Here is a 17932-nt window from a genome sequence, read left to right as displayed (position 1 = left end):
ATGCACACATACACACAGACACACAGAGATACACACACGCACAGACATAACCTCCTCTCTCTTAGCAAGAGCTGCATGCTGGGTAACTGTTAATGCCTTCTGTGCATTTTTGACCTACTTTCTTTGTAAGGATGAGGTTGAAATGTCTTTACTTCTCAGGTCTGTATTCTTTAAACAAAAAGGGGAAACTACATTACAAAGACAGAGAAATGCACTTTTATCTCAGGCATATGATTTTTCCCAGTCATTTACAAGGATGGTGTTATTTACATTCGTGACTCAGCAGAATCCACAGGAAGAGTTATCCTTTCTCCATGTTGGGTTTTCTCGATGAACCCCGTGAGCCCATTCTGTGCTTCCACAGAGCGTTTTTCTTTAAGGCACTGCATGTGGATGATGACTTCAGAAAGAAGTGCAAGCCCGCTTCACTGGATCGTGCATTTCTCCCTCTCCCTGGACTGACCTTCCCTGAGAACTTTCGATTTGATATACTTCAGGTCACTGTTGACGCTTGGGCGGCGAGCAAAGGGAGAGATCATGCCGTAGGCGTCCATGTCCTTGACTCGCCGCATCCGGAAGGATTTCTGTTGGAAAGTGTCACCATACTGGATGGAGATTTTCCTGTGGAGGGAAGGGCTCATCTCATGAGGTAGCTTGGCCATGCTGAAGAGTACATAGAACATCTCATCCACATTGGTGTTCTTCTTCGCTGAAACTTCAAAGTAAGCGCAGTTTTCATCACTGGAGACAAGGTTCTCACCTTCATCTGAGCGTACCTTGCGGAAGATTTCACTGTGGTCGTTTTTGTTGCCACAGATGACCATGGGGAGGTCAGCTGATTCCTTGGTTTTGTTCTTCAGGCAGGATTTGACCTCAAGGATCTGTTTCTGGAGCCTCTTGACCTCATCAAAGGATTCTCTATTGTCCAGGCTGAATACCAGGATGAAAACATCCCCTGCAATTAAAAAAAGATACTGTAAAGGCTTGTTGGTCTTAGCCTGTGTCAGAGGAGCTAATTCTAAAAACCCAATAGGTTTACTTGCCATCTCCTCCCCATATTTTTTGTTTGGTCCTTGTGAATCTAGTCACTCAGCTGTACTTTAATTCCAGTTCTTGTAATTCAACTCCCCACCCTTTCTGTAGCGGTATGGAAAAGACTTTTGGCTATGATGTTACTTCAGCCATATCTGATTGTGTTCCTAGCTTGCACTGGACTTGCAAGTTATTGCCCATTTTACTCTCTTTCGTAAACATGCTTCTATCTCAGCTCTGATGCATTGCTTTTCTTTTTTTTTTCCTTTTCATTTGTATCTCTGTGTAAAACACAGCCTATTCTGACACCAGGAAGTGTGGAGAGCTAGTAGCCACTCAGCCTTGGCCTTTTGATTATACAATACACAAAGCAACACCTGAACTGAAGATTTAGAGCCAGTCAGTCCTGAACGTCTAAGTCAGGAATGAGAGGTTTCCCAATGTGCGGTGCTCTGCTGTCATTTCATTTGCTCAAGAGAAACAGACCATGGAAAAAAAGAAATACATAAATGACACAGATACCCTGGCATTTCCTTTTGACATTTCCTGACTTACAATTCCTTTTGCAAATATAAAATAACGCAAATCATTGCCTGTTGAATGACATTCATGTGGAACATCCTAAGAGAGCCCGGACGGACGAAAGCTCACATTCGCATCCCAGAAACTGGCCCTAGGACATCACTGAATGTGAACACTAGCCTGGTCAGATGTGAACATCATGTTTCACTGGCTAGCTAGAAGGGTAGACAGCAAACCCAGAAAGTAGGATTTGTTGTGAGCTGTGGCTGAGCATATATCCACTGTCACTTTTACAATTAAAGAATACATCTTAGCTCACAACAGGTTTAGCCTGACAATGAAAACATACAACATGAGCCCACCATTTTCCCTTTTTTCCCTTTAATGCATTTGATTAACCACAGACTAAGGAGAAAGAGTGAAAATAGAGCTATCCTTTTACTGGAATATCAAATCAAGGGAACCAGGCTGGAAATTTTAGGGAAAAAATCTTTGAGATTTTCCTGGTTAGAATTGCCTTCCTGCTCAGTTTCCATTTGTTTTTCGCTGCTTGTGTCTTATAACAACATGCTTATTTTGTCCCTTGCTGCTCTTTACGCCCATGAGATTTTATTCAGCCATTTATTTGTGACTGCAATAAAAAATACAGAGCAGGAGGGGAAGGTAGGAGGGAAATAAACTAGAGAGAAATCTCCATTTCAGGCCTTTACCCAGTGGACTTCTCCTCCTGTGGCTAATTCGCTCCCTATAGTGCCTGGAGCATCCCAGCCAGAAAATATCTCTCTAGAGAAGTGCGTCTTGCAACAAAATCAAGCAGTCCTTTTAGCTGCCTCCCAAGAAACAGTCATCTCCAGGCTACAGTTTTCAAGCTAATGTCTATCCTTATGATCTTTCACCCACCATTCCCCATCTGCAAACTTCCCCCCATGTTCTCACCTGTCAGGATGGAAAGCCTCCTCATAGCAGGGAAAGGGTGATTCCCGGAGGTGTCCAGGATGTCCAGCTGATACATGTCTCCCCGGATGTTATAGACCTTGCGATGAAAATCCTCGATGGTGGGAGTGTACTGGTCCTCAAACCGGCCATTGAGAAAGCGTGAGACAATGGAGCTTTTCCCCACCCTGGATGCTCCCAGCACTACCATGCGGTATGAGTTCTTGGCTGGCACATTCAGTGTGCAGTTTCCACCAGACATGGTCTTCATCATTGCTTAGTCCTGAAAGAGAAAATAGCAGAGTTGGAGGAAAGACCACAAACTAAATGGAGGGTGGAGTGGGGCACCTCCTTACCACAAGCTTATCAAAGAGTACTCTGGAGCACAGTCCTGGTTAGTAGATCAATGGTCCATACAGAAATCTTTTCGCTGGAGATGTTTAATTTTTTCAGTCTCAATTCCAGGAAGTGGGGGTTTTTTGTTGTTGTTGGGCTTTGTCTTTTCTTTTCAAGTCGTATAAAAATGAAGGCATTTACACTGAAAATAGCATGCTTTTGAATTGTAATTTGCTATTTCATTTAAAGATTAAGGGCTAATTTTATCAGCTGTGCTTCGACTTAGACACCAGGTTCCTTCCCACCATCTGCGTCACTTAGACATTACCAGATTTTTCAGTAAAGCTTGCTTCTCATTTAGACACATAAACACAGAGGTCAGATTTCCCAATATACTACATCCACTGCAGCTTCCATTAGGACCTAGATTGCTTTGGTTGGTTGCCTAAATAGGAGCTGCACAAGATACTCATTTTCTGAGATCAGCCAAAGTCAGAAAGAAGCAAGAATCATACTTGACATCAGTGGAAGTTAGGCAGCTCAGTAACTTTAAATAGCTGGTCCCATACAACCTTCATTGCTGATGCAGGGAGTTTGAGCCACAAAATAGCACTGGCTGATGATAAATTCAAAGATCTGTGCCTTCAGTGACCTTTTAGAAACCAGATTTTAATCTTGCTGTTTGGACTCGTAGTGTGTGAAGTCCCTATCAACAATCAGCATTGCAGCAGGATGGCTGGCAACGGATGAACTGCAGGAACATATATTTCATTGGAGTTTCAGTCTTTATACATACACAGCTGTTGTGGGTCTCATAGTCTTTGTGGGTGCTAAGTACAAGCAGGAGAAAAGATGAAGGACAGCCATCTTAAATATCTATTAGACAAGATTTCCAACCCCTGACAGCTAAAATGAGTCTCAAGACCTTGGAGGTCACATTTTGACATAGCACTCAGATGCAGAAAACTTTGATAGAAAAGAAAAAGAGGGTTGCTCAGGCATTTTTCATGTACCAGTTCAAGTGAATTGTGTGCTGAAAGGAAAAATATAACCCCTGTATGGGGAAAGCTGTTAAAGCAAAGAAGGCACATTTTTGACAGAGTTTATTTTGGTTACTAGGATCTTATTAAAGAATAATCAAGTTCCCACTGTGCTATTTATTTAACTTAGGTGTTGGTTTATTTAATATTACAATTCTAGTACTTTATGTACACTGAAAGATCATTTCTGGGTCCAGATCTGGATTCCTATCTTTCCCTTGAGTGAATTTTATCTCCTGAGCTTTTATGTAGCGACGCTTATCTCAGCCAAAAGCTTAAAATCTCTTACTTTGTTTAACATGCGCTAAGCACCAAAGCAGTAGTGAAGATACGGTCACTGCTAAATAAAGAAGTCTCTGGAATTTTGATCCAGCATCATTGCAAGCATTGTGCTATAGCCCAAGGCAACAGCAAAGCACTACTATTTTTTATTATTGCTATAATTTGCTGCACGCCGACAGCACATTCAGCCCTATCTAAAGCACAGAAGAAAATGCAATGCTTTCCTCAGAGTAGCTCACACTCTGAATTATATTCAGTGGGCAGGACAGCATAATATTAGGGCCAGACAGTAATGTCAGAACATAACTTTGGATAGACACACACACGCAGAGTTATGGTACTGTTGGGATTGCTGTGGTGGGAATGACAGCAAGGAGCACACCTGGTATTTGGACTGGACTCTGTGTTTTATTTAGAACAGGACCCATCTCCAACAGTGCAGAAACACCAAGTGCAGCCTCTGAAACAACACTGCCACGTACCCCGGGTCAGTTCTTTCCTACATAGCCAGTCAATATTGTCTTGCATCCATGGGCAGACAAATGGTGACATAGCTGCTTTGGGATGTTTCCTTTCTCCCTCTCAGGCTTTATTTAGCTGACAGAGAAAAGCAGGGAGATGGATTTTGTGAGAAAAACCACAAACTTGTCTACAGCCCAGGTTCAGTATTTAGAAATGAGTTAGCTCTGCAGACTGAGATGGACCAGTGTAGCTGCATGAGGGCAAGTGGACTGTGTTGGTTCACACCTGCTGAAGATCAGTTTGTACAGTTCGGTGCAGAAGGATCTGGGAGTGAGCACAGTTACACTTTTTAAGAAAATACCTTATATGTCCTGTACAGAACATGCACACTGGGGCACCTGATCCTGGCCAGCAGCTTTACAAACCATACTCCTACAAATAATACTGCTGACTGACAGGTAAGCACCGAGCTGATGGTGATTAGAGAAACTCCCATCATGCACCAAAGGAGGTGGACTGTGTCACTGCAGCTGCATGGAGGGTTATTTTTGCAGCTTTAGTGCAAGAGGCACTTCTGTCCTCCACCTTGAAATTAATTCCACTGCTTTGGACCTCAGTTAATGCCACTTTGAACTGTACAGCTTGGAGAAGGAATTGTCTCCACAGCTACCCGCAGATGGGGAGAATAAGGCACAGGGAAGCTGAGTGACCACCCAAGGTCAAACAAATGGGAAGCGTGAACAGACTCTGGGACTCCTACCTTTCAAACTCTTTCTCCTTCCCACCTTTCCTCACCCTTGCATCTCTGGACATTATATCACACTGCCTCCTACCCCCATCAAAATCGTATGTGCAGACACATGCTTGTTTCAGGATGCTTTGCCCCAAGGATGTAGATGCACGGGAGGAGAAGGAGGGGTGTGAGGATATGGAGATTTTAATGTATTAAATAGTCACTTTATGATGTCCTTGTTCCACCTGTTAAGGCATTCATTCAAGACAACTCTTGTGCTTTCCTGACTGTATTTCATTTCACAAGAAGTCAAAGTATGCTTTTCAGCACTTTGATTTGTGGAGTTGCTACTCATTTCTTCACCTCTGCTGCAAATATGACTCAAGAGTGTGCCATTGAACAGGGAGCCTATATTTGTGTTTTTCTCCAGTTCAATACAGTCTGTCTTATTTAATTCTCAGAAAAGGAATGAAACTACAGCCTTCACACCCTGGGGTGTGGGGGGGAGCACAGGGACTCATACAATGAAAAAGATTAAAGACAGAAGAAAGGAAACAGAAAGAGACCACATGTTCATGTACTAAATAAAGCAAAATCAATCAGAAGAGTATGAGGAGACAAACAACCTCCAGCTGGCTTTAATCTACATCTTTTCCTTCCAGTTTATTAAATGCTTAAGCATAGATTAATTCCCAGTGGTACCTTCTGCTTTATGCGCTGGCTTGACGCTAGAAACTTTATATCAGTGTTTTATATTGGTACAGCACAGGGATTTAAAAATGTTTTAAAAACGTAGGCAATGAGTGTTACCTCCACTTAATAAAGGGAAAGGTTCATACTCCCAGAGAGAGCTGAAACAGCTGTCCAAAATTAACATTAAACCCCATTTCTTTTGACTCCCTGTGTCATCTTCTACCAGCTAACTGCCACTGCTTGTTTCATAGGCAGACATCCCAGTGAATGACAATGCACCTGCTTTTGTATACTCTGAAGATCACTCATCTGAAATCCAGGGAGGTGCTGACAAATTTGATCCTGAGCATCTGAAGAGAGATATCTAAGGTAGAACTCTTAATTCTACCTGCCTAGAGCTCTTACACCATCAGGGGGTATACTCCCTACCACTCCCTATCCATGAATAGACTTCTGAACTGCCTCTCTTGCACTTCACAGTCTCGTGTCTCTGTTTGTTTGCCATCCCAATGTAATTCACTGCACCCAGTTAAAAAGGACATAGGCAGATGCAAACTGTACCATGCATAACAGACCTGTCGCTTGTTAATCACTCCTAGTATCCCCATAATTTTCAGACACATCACAATCACTCCTATGGAATGTTTGTTTCCTACTTTCAAACTCTATGCTACTTTCTTACCTCTCTTTCCTTGGAGGAGCAGTCCTGGGTCTTGGCACAGTCTGATGAAGCTGATAATTTTAATCAGAGGCGGCTGCTGCTGTAAAAGGCTGTTGTTCTGTGGATCCCACGTTTCTTGCTCTGGGCTCAGTTCTTCACCAGTATTTCCTGGGAACTTAGCAGGGTTGGGAAGGACCGCAGGGCTCTAGAGGGCGTTCCCCCATGGATGGTAAGTACTGGATCAGGCGACCAACATGGGCTGAAGAAGGGTCTCGGAACGAGTGATAGCCTTTCCCTTTGGTGAGATGAGCTCTTCTCACAGTCTCAGTTCGAGAGAAGGAGAGGCAGAGTCTCTCCCACTCCCACTGGCTTTCCTTGCAAGTTGCACTTTGTAGGCTCTGCTGGGGGAAAGGGTCTCTGGAGCAACACCTGGTCCTGCAGGGTCGTGAGTGTGTCTGGCTGGCCCACCCTGCCTCTACGCTGCCTCAGACCCTCAGGGTAAAAATCGGTGGGGGCATGGAAGTTGTCTATGGTGAACCTATGCTGCCCCAGGTCTTGCCTAGCACACTCCACCGCACCACACCCCCCCCCCCCGCCCCCCCTGCCCTGAGCTTTTCTTCTGGTCTGAGATTTGCTTTAAAATATTCTCGTTCTAGGACGGAAAGGGATTTTCTTTACATTTGCCAATTAAGTCTTTCTTCTTCCCTCCCTGCCTTTCTCCCTCTCGCTCTCACAACTACTGGCAAATTGCAGATTTTCCTTCTGTAGGACTCACAGATAATTGGCTCAACTCCTCCCTTGAAGTCAGTGTCAGACACAGGGGAAGGAGGGGTGCTGAGGGGGTGGGATTTTGTGCCTATTGAAAAAATCTTTTCTTTTCTACTCTAAACAGAAAGTTCATATGCATTGCAGACTGCACATTCCCTGTCTTTCCACCAGAGACTTGTATGTATGCATGTGTGGGGAATGAGTTAGCATATGTGTATGAGAGACACAAAGACTTCACTTACTTTGCAAGCTGTAAATTCATAAGCTGTTTCTAAAGGCTCTGTACTTCGGTGCTGATCTTTTCTGCTAGACAGAAGCAGACTGACTCATTTCCCAAGTAGGGGCTTTCTGTCCATAATTCCTGTAATTCTTTTCCTGTATGGAATATTTTCTTCTTTTCCCTCAACCTTGAAGATGTTACATTAGGATTGCTGGTTGGTTTGCTCAAGAAATAAGAATAATGTGAAACTGCTGTTCTTTCATTAATATTTAATTAAATTAAAAACTAAACTAGAGCTGGGTAATAAAAATGTAAAAAAAAGATCAAACAAACTGCAAGTGTGGGGGACCAAGTGCTGGAAAAAGACGAGAAAAAAAAAATTAGGGTGAAGGAATAGGTTCAAGGAATTTGTTCAACGCCAAGTGAAAAATTGTGTTTGCAGTTTATTTCACTGTTTATTGACTCTAATATTTTCTCCTTTTTGAGCTGAAGTAATAGTTTAGATCTACATGTCTATTTTAAAAAATGTCAAAAATATTGATTTTGAAAGATTTGAAATTAAGTATTTCCCCCTTAAAACTCCTAATCAGATGGGGGGGTGGGGGGGGGGCGGGGAGGGGAGAAAACCACTTTGAGATTTTCAGGATATTTTGACAAAAAGAAAATGGAAGGGAGGCACGGTCTCCTAGATCCGAATATAGTTTCAGGACTCCCACAATTCTCCCTTTTTTTTTCTTTGAGCAAATTTACTCTTCGTTGAACACAAAGATTCCTCCAACTACCTTGCCTGTTTCATCTCCAGACACCCCCCGCCCAACAATTCCTGCAGCTTTTGAGGCAGTCCTGAGATGCTTTGTTTTTTCTCCTCCTGCTCAGAGCACAAGGAGGTTTATGTTGTCACCCTCAGAATAATGCTTCCCTCCTTCGCCCGCGCTCCTGGCACCGCACAGCAGCCATCAGCAGTCGTCAGCAGCTGTAGGGGAGGGTGCTGTGGCTGTTGCAGGCACATGGTCTGACACGCCTGTACGTCTGTCTCTCTGTGCCAACAGACTTTGAAGAACACAACACAGGCTGTGAGATGGGTCCTGCTGGTACCGTCAGTGAGAGGCAGCAGCTCTCACTAAGCTCAGACCTAAGCAGGAGGTAGGTTTTGGACCCCCAGGCTAACACAAAGACAAAACATCATTGATCAAACTCGGAACAGCAGCTCCTGGCTTCCTCCTGGTGCAGACAACTTTACATTTGGGAAGGAAGAGCATAGTTTGGCACAGCCTCACTGAAACACCACTGTTTTCTGGTAATAGATCATGACCTGAACTCAGCAAGTTTTAGACCACAATACCAGGACTCCTCTGTCAGATCCTGTGTGTTTTCTCTTTGACAAAAAGTAGAGGATATTTTTATGGCTGAGACAAAGTTTTGAAATAAGATACGATGCTTTCCATTCCTAAGTCATTGGTTCAGATCAAACTTGGACCAAAAGCTGCCATCTTTGGTGTCTGGTCAACTATTTGTGTAGCTTAGACGTAAACGGAGCGACCAGTATCCTGGTATCATTGCCATGGGAAGAATTTCTGTAAAAATCATCAAGTCAAGTCCTGTGGTGCTACAGAGAATAAACTCTTTCATCCCTATAGCTTACATGTCGGGTGTATGGGTTCTCTGCCAAAAAAGACCAAAGTGTAGTCATCGTGGAGACCATCTCATCAGCCTGGAATCTCAGCCTACTCAAGCTCTTTTGTAAACCAAATGCAAACCCCTCGCCTAGCTGGCTTCACCCAGCCCAAACTCCCACTCAGATGTATTCCCCAGCATTTAAAGTAGCCAACTGAGTTCCTCAAATGATATCAAACTGAAATAGGAACATACTTGACTAGGCACTTTGAATTTATCTGACCTCTTAGCAAACAACTAGCAAAATAATAAATTGCTTTTGAAATAAACCTTTGAAACACACCTGTTAACTATGAGCCTTCAGAGGCTCAAGAGATGTTGCTGTAGCTTCTTGGGTTGTTTTTTTTTTTTCTTCATTTTTGGTGTGCTCCCAGTTCAGGATTTGACAAAGGCCTAGGCTTTCATGCCTTCCCTCAGGGCTCAGGAGACCAGAGCTCAAAAAATCTCTGCTTTTCCAAAGACATCCCGAAGTGTTCTGGTGTAGAAGCCACGTTATATCTGCACCCATCTGAGAAGTAGGGATGGCAGCACCTCTTTGCTTTTAGGGTTATAAAGGGCATAAGCAGACCAGAGAGACAAAGCCATTGCCAAACCAACAGAAAAAGTTCCCAGTCTCAGCAGTTTCCTCTGTTTAGTCAGAAACTATCAGCCTTTCTTAAAGCTTACAGATATTTACCAATTTAAAAGCCAGGCTTACAATGTATTACTCTCTGGAGGTATTTCTCCCTCCTACTCCTCCAGTCTATGAAGAAAACCTAAATGAGGTTTTTATCTGGCTAAGGCTGTCTCAGAGGACGATAGGCTGCAGAGAACCACCACTGCTATGAGGGGCTGTGCCTGCCTCACTGGGTGGCACTGGCCATGGCCTGTGGTGCAGTCCTCGAGTCTGGGTGTCCAGTGTGAGAGACAAGAGAAACAGAACGCGTGGCACATGCATTATATCAACTGAACAACATGTTTTATACAGGACTAACTGAAAGCAAATGACCTTGTTGATGCAACGGCTCATCAGCACATATAGCTGTCATCTCTGAGGCTGGCGTGTGGGTCCTGCCAGCTCATCCATGGCACTGCCTCAGCTGTGGAAGGTGCTGCAGATGGTGCAGCTGTTGCCAGTAGACGAGACAGCTGTGCTTATTTTGGCTCTGCCTAGACCGTGGCTGAGCAGAGGGGGAGGACTTGAGAGGGCAAGTCAAGGGAAGGGGAAGAGAAATGTTGCAGGGAGAGGCTGAGTAAAGAGATGTACAGAGGAATGGGGAGAGACAAGGGCAAAATACTGCTGCCATGTGTTGCACTAGCCACCTGGCTCCAAATGGTGGTGAAGACCTAAAGTGAAGTGACTATCTGTATGGTGGGACACACAAGCAGGCAACAGCTCCTCAGAGCCCTCAGAGCAGCTTCCTCCTCTCTGAGGAAAGGTGCAGCTCACAGGCAACACACACTGACCACCCCTGCACTGGGACCTGGGGCAGCGTGGGCTCGTGGGGCAGAGGTGTTATGGTCATGAGTCATTTATACCTTCTGCAGTCGTGGCTGGACAAAGGAGACTGATGTGATGGGCTGATGCAGCAGGACCAATCTGTTTCTATCCACCTTAAGGCAAATGACAGAAGTGACAATCACATGCTGCTTAGCTCTGGTCAGAATTAGTTCAAGACAAAAGACGTTCCAAGGCTTTTGTCTCTTCTTCAAAAGCAAATCCAATAGAGATTAAATATTTAAACCAGCTTTTCTCTCTCTTTTCCCATTCATTTTCACTTCCCTCATTACTCAGTAAAGCAGGCTCATTTTTCCACCCCCTCACCTTCCCTCCCTCCCTCCCACGTTCATCTCTCCTGCTTGGTACCCCTCCCTTCAAGCAATGCTGAAAAGTTAGTGTTCAGAAGTCAGTAAAGTGCAGGTACCAAGTCATATTCTGAACAGCAAGTAGATGAGCAGCCACAAGTATTACTGCTCCTGCATTACCTGTACCCCTGGACATTTAAACTCAGTGAAGGGCTCTCCAGAGGTGTTACAGTGACTGGGAAAATCAGTAATAGTCATCAGGTATGAGTGAGAACAGTAATACTTGGGAGAATACAGCTGGAGAAGGCATACATTTGAGAAAGTGGTGATCTGACTTATATTCTTGATCCTGTCACAGAATTTGTGTATGACTACTTTCTCAGTGTCCCAGGGTGTAAATTGGGTTAATAATATTTACTGAGACCCTGCAAAATGGAAAAGCATTACTTTGCTGTGAAAAACATCCAAGTCACCTCGTGTTTGCTGCATTTGCTCTGAATAATTTTTTAATTACATTTTAATGAAATATTTTTGAGAAACAACTGCATTTCTAGTCCTCCTCCTTTCCTTTTGCCACTGGCACAGCATGTCCAGATTTCCTCACCAGACATGCATGTACCCTTTCATTTTCATTCCACTGTTTGTTGAAACTTTTTAAAACTTTCCCCATCTTTGCAAAATTACTAAGAAGCAAAACTAAAGCTTTAATATCCCCCATTATTCAAAAAAGCTTCAGGGTAGATCATGGGGGAAAAAAAACCCCAAAGTGTACAATGAATTTTTTTACCCACAGTGGGGTTGGTTTATAGTCTCCCAGGCCCTGATGGAGGAAAAGCAACCCCCACCACATCCATCCATGTAGCCTATGATCCTACCGGAGCAGAAGAACAAGTCATGCACTCACCTGACAGTGACTACAGACTGCTGTGTCAGCCTTTCAGGAAGGCGTGGGCATAGGTACACATCATGACTTTCAGTCTCTGTTCAGCATCCCATTTCCCTAGCTGCTCCCGGGCCCTGTGTCCAGAAAGATAACTGCACACCTGGGAGGGAGCCAATGCACATCTCTCCTGCTGAATGATGCTGGTAGGAAAGGGTTCATTCAGAAGAGCTCCCAAAGCTCTCCTCTGGCTGACACCATCCCAGTGCTTCCAAAAGACAGAGAGGGAAATGATCCCTTTGGGGCCATTTCTATAGCTGTGTCCCCACTGCTGTTGCTTGGGTCCCCAAGATATGCCCTTACTTGTCCTCTTTTACCACCCGTTCTGACCCTCTTACCAGGGCTGATGATTGTCTCTGGAAGACTTTTACCTGTGATGGGAATATGAACAACTAAGGAGAGCAAAGGGGAAGGAGGAGTTGGGAGAAGATGAAGAGGACTGGGGAGGAGAGCCCTGTACGTCTTCACAGAAAAATCTCTGATCAAAAGCACAATGAAGGCTTATTAGATACAGCTGAAAACAAAGACAAAACAAATGGCATAGGAACAAGAAGAGGTGAATGAAAAATGCATGAAACAGAGACTGACAAACCAGAGCCCTCTGCAGTACACGTGATGCTGCCTGTGACCAACTATTCTATTTTGGTCTTCATTAAGAAGCAGCAATTACAAGTCTGAGTGCGGCCACTATAGGTGGGATCAGCAGAGCCCATATAAACAGTCCTATTCAGAAGCCCTCCTTGTCTTGCAAGCTATTGAGTGCAAAAAATTGTTTCTCCAAGGATCTGTTTTCTCACATTCATTCGTACTCCCCCAACACCTTCCATCTACACCTGTGCTTCCAGAAAACAGGGGTTAATTCACCTGTAAAACCTAACGATTTTTACAGGTATGTCCTTCTAGCACAACTCTGCCAATACTGTTGTCTTTTTATGCCTGGGAGACAGGATGCTCTAAATCCACCACTGCTTCCTGAAGCCATGCAGGTGGACTGCATAACCTTGAGCTGATTGCTCAGATGATTCCGATTCCCTCAGTTGACTTCCTAGAGCCAGAGCCTAACATTGAAGCTGTCTAGTACTAAGTGATCTTCTTGGGTTGCCACTGAAGCTTCACGGTGGCTCTGGCTCTACATCTGCATGATTCTGTGCAGGTTTTATTTGGCACTTGGTTTCACTGTGGTTGCTTTCAAGAACAACAACAGTGACATGGTGATGATCAGTATGAATTTGGGCACTGTGTCGTCATACTGGGTTAATCATTTCTGTGCCCTCCTCCATCTAAAGGACCAGTCCTATGCTAGAACCTGGGCAATTACAGCACTTGTTCTTTTTTTACTGTTCCTTTCATTAAGAAAATAAGTTTTGGGTATTAAAAAATGCCTCATTCGTTTTGTTTGAGAGATATTGTACACCTTTATTTGTAATCAAAGGAAGCCAGAGAATGGGAATCGTTCCAGAGGGAAGAATAGGTGAGGATGACAATGCTCTTTTTTATTTCTTTTTGTCCTTGTTCTGTTTCTCCCTCTCAGAGGACTGTGATTATGTACTCCAGATCCAAAGTGAAATCCATAATAATAATAATGGTAATACTATGTACTCTTGGTGTAACTTTTTTGCTAATAACTCTACATGTTCTGCAAATATCTAGGAAGGTAGGCTCAGTGCCTCCGATGGAGCAGGAACATAAATATTTTAGAAGTTTACAAATGGAAGAACCGAATGTGCATACAGGTGACTCAGGGTGAGTGTCTCCAGACACGAGCTCCCACTGCCCATGCTCCAAACTAACTGAAAACTGAGCAGCCATCACTAATGAGCTGTTGAACATGAGTTAATCGGTCCTGTTGAGAGATTATATAGTGTGTTCAGAGCATGAACAGAATTAGTTGTGTCTGCAAAGGACCGTGCAAATAATAGCCTCCAGACTGCAGGGCTGGAAATAGAGTCCTCATCTCCTTGTCCCCAGTCCTAGGCATCAGCTGTATGGCCAAGAGGTGACACAGCACACAGAGATGTTTGTATAACAAATCCTTGCTGCAGAGTACCAAAACCATCCAGGGAAGTATAGTTAATGGACATGTCAATAACCTCATCTGCGTCCTTGAAAGGAACCAGAACAAAAAACAGCTTTGGCCCAGTTTTTAAGAGGCAGTGTTGCCTGCTGTAATCTCTCCACAAATATACGTCAGGTCCTCAAAATCATGAAACAGAGTTAAAACCAGCAAGATTAAAACAAACTAGATAAGAAGAAAGAAGCCCGCAGGGTGCTGCAAGGTCAGGTTTTTCTCTGCAGTGGAAATGACTAGCATCTTATTTTTTAACTAAAATATCAGAGCTCTGACTAAAGCTTCTGTATTTGCACATATTTACTGACAGGGGCCAAATTTGAACAGGTCCCTTTAGTTAATATGAGTTTGGAGAATTTTCCTGATCCTCTGCCTGCAGATCTCTCTTATGATCTTGCATCAGGAAAATTCAGGTTTTTCAGTGACAGCTACAAGGAGTTCTTGTTTGTATGGAGCCAGCAATGCTGCTGCCTGCCTCCTCAGGGGCAAGATTTCAAGGCTGGGGTGACCCACCCTCAGCCCCTACCCTGATGCCCTGCCTAGCAGAAGCCGTAGGGCAACACCAGCCTTTCCTTGCTGCAAGCCTGTTTCCTCTGCTCAGGCTGCAGGCTGTGCTAGCCTGGCACCCGTTTTAGCTATGTAAAAAGCTATCATTCTGACATGAAAGCCTATCAAAGTGGCTTTTACTCTGGTGTAAATGACTAAGCAAGCTGCTGAGTCAAAGGAAATCAGATCTAAGGCGTTTTCTATGTGTTTGTTCTGGCTGAAGGCTCAGAGGACGTGTACAGGAGGATAAATTTACCCATTACCTTCTCCATCATTCTGTATGCTCCTAGCCTTTCTCTGTCCAGAAGAACTTGTTCCTCTTTGGATAATCTCACAACAATCCAATTAGCAAGAAAACTTTCAGTCTTCAGCGCCAGAAGAGACTACCAGATTATTAAAAGCTCCCATTGGCTCTGACCTGCACTTTGCTTCGAAGCAGAGCGCAACTGCATCTGTCAAATGAACAGAAGGGAAAATTTAATTACTGGCAAACTAACCCATCAGGATTTCCACTCCTGATAGTGCTGGAGTGTAGAGAAAAGGCTCTGTGATTTATGTGGCAGGTCAAACAAAGAAAGGGAAGGGGATAACCACAAGAATTTGTCCTGGAAATCACTGCTAATTAGGATAGGGTACAAAAACTTAGAGCTGCTTCATCTGCCAGGCTCTTCCATGTGGTACAGACCAAAGCCACATTGCATTTTTGTTCTGTCTCAAAGTTTGACCCTTCTACCATACAACCTAATTCTATATAGTGCCCTTCTTAAGGGAGAGAGTAGGGGAAGAATATAAGGAGTTCAATTTTTTCCATTTTTGCACTTGAAGTCAGTTTATGTAAGCACTCGGAAATAGCAACTCCTCCTTCTCCGTGTCTTTGAAAGGCTCTTTACGCTATTTTAATGCAACAGAAAGGAAACCAGGCACAAAGATTCATGCCGCACCTGCGATTCCTTTGATGAGTGACAGCACAAGCTCAGTGTTGCCACGGAAGACTTGAAACAAAATTCAGCAGCAAAGGTAAAGCACTTGGGATAATGAAGCAGAAGTGCTGCAAACAAGTCGCTCTGGTGCAGTCCCTTATCGGTGGCATGAGGACCACGGGTACACACACCTCCGAGTCCTTCAGCCTGCTCTACCAACGGAGAGTGTATCGTTGCTGGGTGGGATCCTGCTCCTTCAAGCTCCTGCTCCTTCATGCCCACAGCATTGTTCAGACAAGCAGATGGATGGGAGGAATTAGGGACGCAAGTTGGCATAGCAACATCAGGCTCTGTGCTTTCAGGCTTATGCAACCACAAGCAGGTTGGGAAGGTGTGAAAGGGCACTTCCCTCCTCTCACACATGCAAAGTCTCATCAACCAACGCTTCACATCCTTAGCAGTTAAGCAGAAATCATATCTCCCAGGGCTTTGTGCTTCCCACATAGCCTCTCCCTTGCCTTGCATTTCTTTCTGGAGACCATCAGCTTTTGGGCAACAGCGGGAGCCTTCAAAGCACCCTTCATCCCATCCATCATCCATCAGAGCATGCCCTAAGAAATGTTACTGGCTCAGTGTTTTTTCCCACCACCAGCAGTCAACCAAGGGTGCTTCAGGTACACAGCGCACCACTAAAAAGAGGACTTGTGACCCCCTGACGGGTATGCTGTAGCCCTTGGTGGGTCTTAGCACACCCAGCCTTACGAAACCCTCTGCTCCAGGCCTGCACCACAGAAATGCAATCCTGCAGCCCGAAGGACAAGATGAAGAGGGTGTATGACAGCTTTTTGCTCTCATTGCTAATAGGAAGCATCGAAGTTTCAGGCACTAAGGATTTTCAGGTGAACAGCCAAACAGCTCTTCTGTCCTCCCCCTATAAGCAAAGGCGAAGAGAAGTTAGGGGTTTTGTTTGCAGAATGACTCTCCAAAAGGCTCTTCCAGCATATAGCAGTTCATGGTGTTGATTGGAGATCTGCTTTTGTCTTGGCTCATTGCATTCTCGGTTATGAGTATTTTAGACACCGCTAGCAACTGTATCTATCATGCTAGACAAATTTTATCTGAGAATATTGAAAAGGGCAAATAGAGAATAAATCTGATGTCCTCGCTCTGTCTGAGCTAATGTAAACCCTTGCCAGGAGGGAGAGCTTTAAAGTGGACAGATAGGCAGCTTCATCAGAGGTGCAAAAGGGCACTGCACTGAGCCGAGCATATGGCTGCTCAATAACCAGTGCAAATCCTTGCGGTTTTACAGTAAATCTCCTAACAGCTGATGAGATTCAAGTCCTCCCAGATTTGGATCTGTGTGATAAGAGAAAAAAACCTCAGTTTTATTTTTATTTTAGAGCAGGGAAAGAAACACAAAGACAACAAACTAAAGTTTTCATGCAGGCAGAGAAAATTCGGTAAGCATCATTTGAATTAGTGCTACAGATTGAAAGGTTTGAAAGCAAAGGCAGGTTATTCCTATTTTCATTCAGAAAATAAATATTAATAACTTGCAAGCCAGTCTCATGATTCAGGAAGAGGTGACTCATTCTTCAAAATGCTTGGTGAGGCAGTATTGCCATTGGTACAAACACCCTCAGTGTCCCATTAGCACCTAGTCGGAGGTGCTAGGACTTCCTACACAGCCGCCACATAAGCAAAAAGCCTTGGCTGCCCAGATATTAACATTTTGATATCCCTCAGTGCCTTTGCCTGCCAAACATGCCCTGCTATGTTTCTCAGTGAACCTGGCCAAGCTTCTTTAAGCGTGGATCATCAGAGGGAGCGAGGAGTGTTTGGCTGGGCAAAGCGTAGCCAGTTTGCTACCTGCTTGGTGACTGGACAGCTTTTTTCTTTATAGAAATCATCTCTAGCCAGGGTGCAGTTTTCCAGCACTCCAGACACTGATTTTCAGGGCATTTATTATATGGGTTGCTGGAGCAAAGCGAACACATACACATTCTTTTAGGGTACTTCCAGGCATTTCTCATCCTCTGGACAGGAGGGAGCAGAGGAAGATGACAGAGGGAGTTGGCAAGCTCATCATAGCTATTCTGAAGGTGGATGTACTTGTGGAAAGGGAACAGGTACACAAGCTGCTAACAGCTCTTCCAGTCCCCTGCCCCAAATCCTGTCTCACAGCTGTCCTGTGTGTGGCCCACAGGACTCATGAAAATGGATCTCCAAAGGGAAGGGAGGGAGGGATGGTCACACCTTGTGCCACCACCTCCAGAGGGGAATGCTGCTCCTGCTTGAGCCTGCCCAGAGCAAG

At 44.3% G+C, this 17932-nt stretch overlaps 1 protein-coding gene across 1 annotated transcript; it reads right to left on the bottom strand.

Moving 5' to 3' along the window:
* Positions 1-425: 425 nt before the first annotated feature.
* On the bottom strand, positions 426-2761 carry RASD2 (RASD family member 2). Its single transcript, XM_009959396.2, has 2 exons — positions 2491-2761; positions 426-955 (listed from the first exon to the last, which is right to left on the bottom strand). Exons 1-2 carry the CDS (start codon positions 2759-2761, stop codon positions 426-428), a joined length of 801 nt encoding a protein of 266 aa, XP_009957698.1.
* Between the last annotated feature and the right edge of the window lie 15171 nt (positions 2762-17932).

The sequence above is a fragment of the Leptosomus discolor genome, chromosome 1 (genome assembly GCF_034619465.1).
Source record: "Leptosomus discolor isolate bLepDis1 chromosome 1, bLepDis1.hap2, whole genome shotgun sequence".
Classification (NCBI taxonomy): domain Eukaryota; kingdom Metazoa; phylum Chordata; class Aves; order Leptosomiformes; family Leptosomidae; genus Leptosomus; species Leptosomus discolor.
Note: the sequence above shows the minus strand (reverse complement) of the source record. Positions and strands in the feature narration are given on the sequence as shown.

What these genes read in the sequence shown, in the direction of transcription:
- RASD2 (XM_009959396.2), bottom strand. Translation starts at nt 2,761, where the DNA reads ATGATGAAGACCATGTCTGGTGGAAACTGCACACTGAATGTGCCAGCC. An exon ending in GAGGCTTTCCATCCTGACAG is followed by an intron (nt 956 to 2,490) that starts GTGAGAACATGG and finishes TTTTAATTGCAG; the next exon opens with GGGATGTTTTCATCCTGGTA.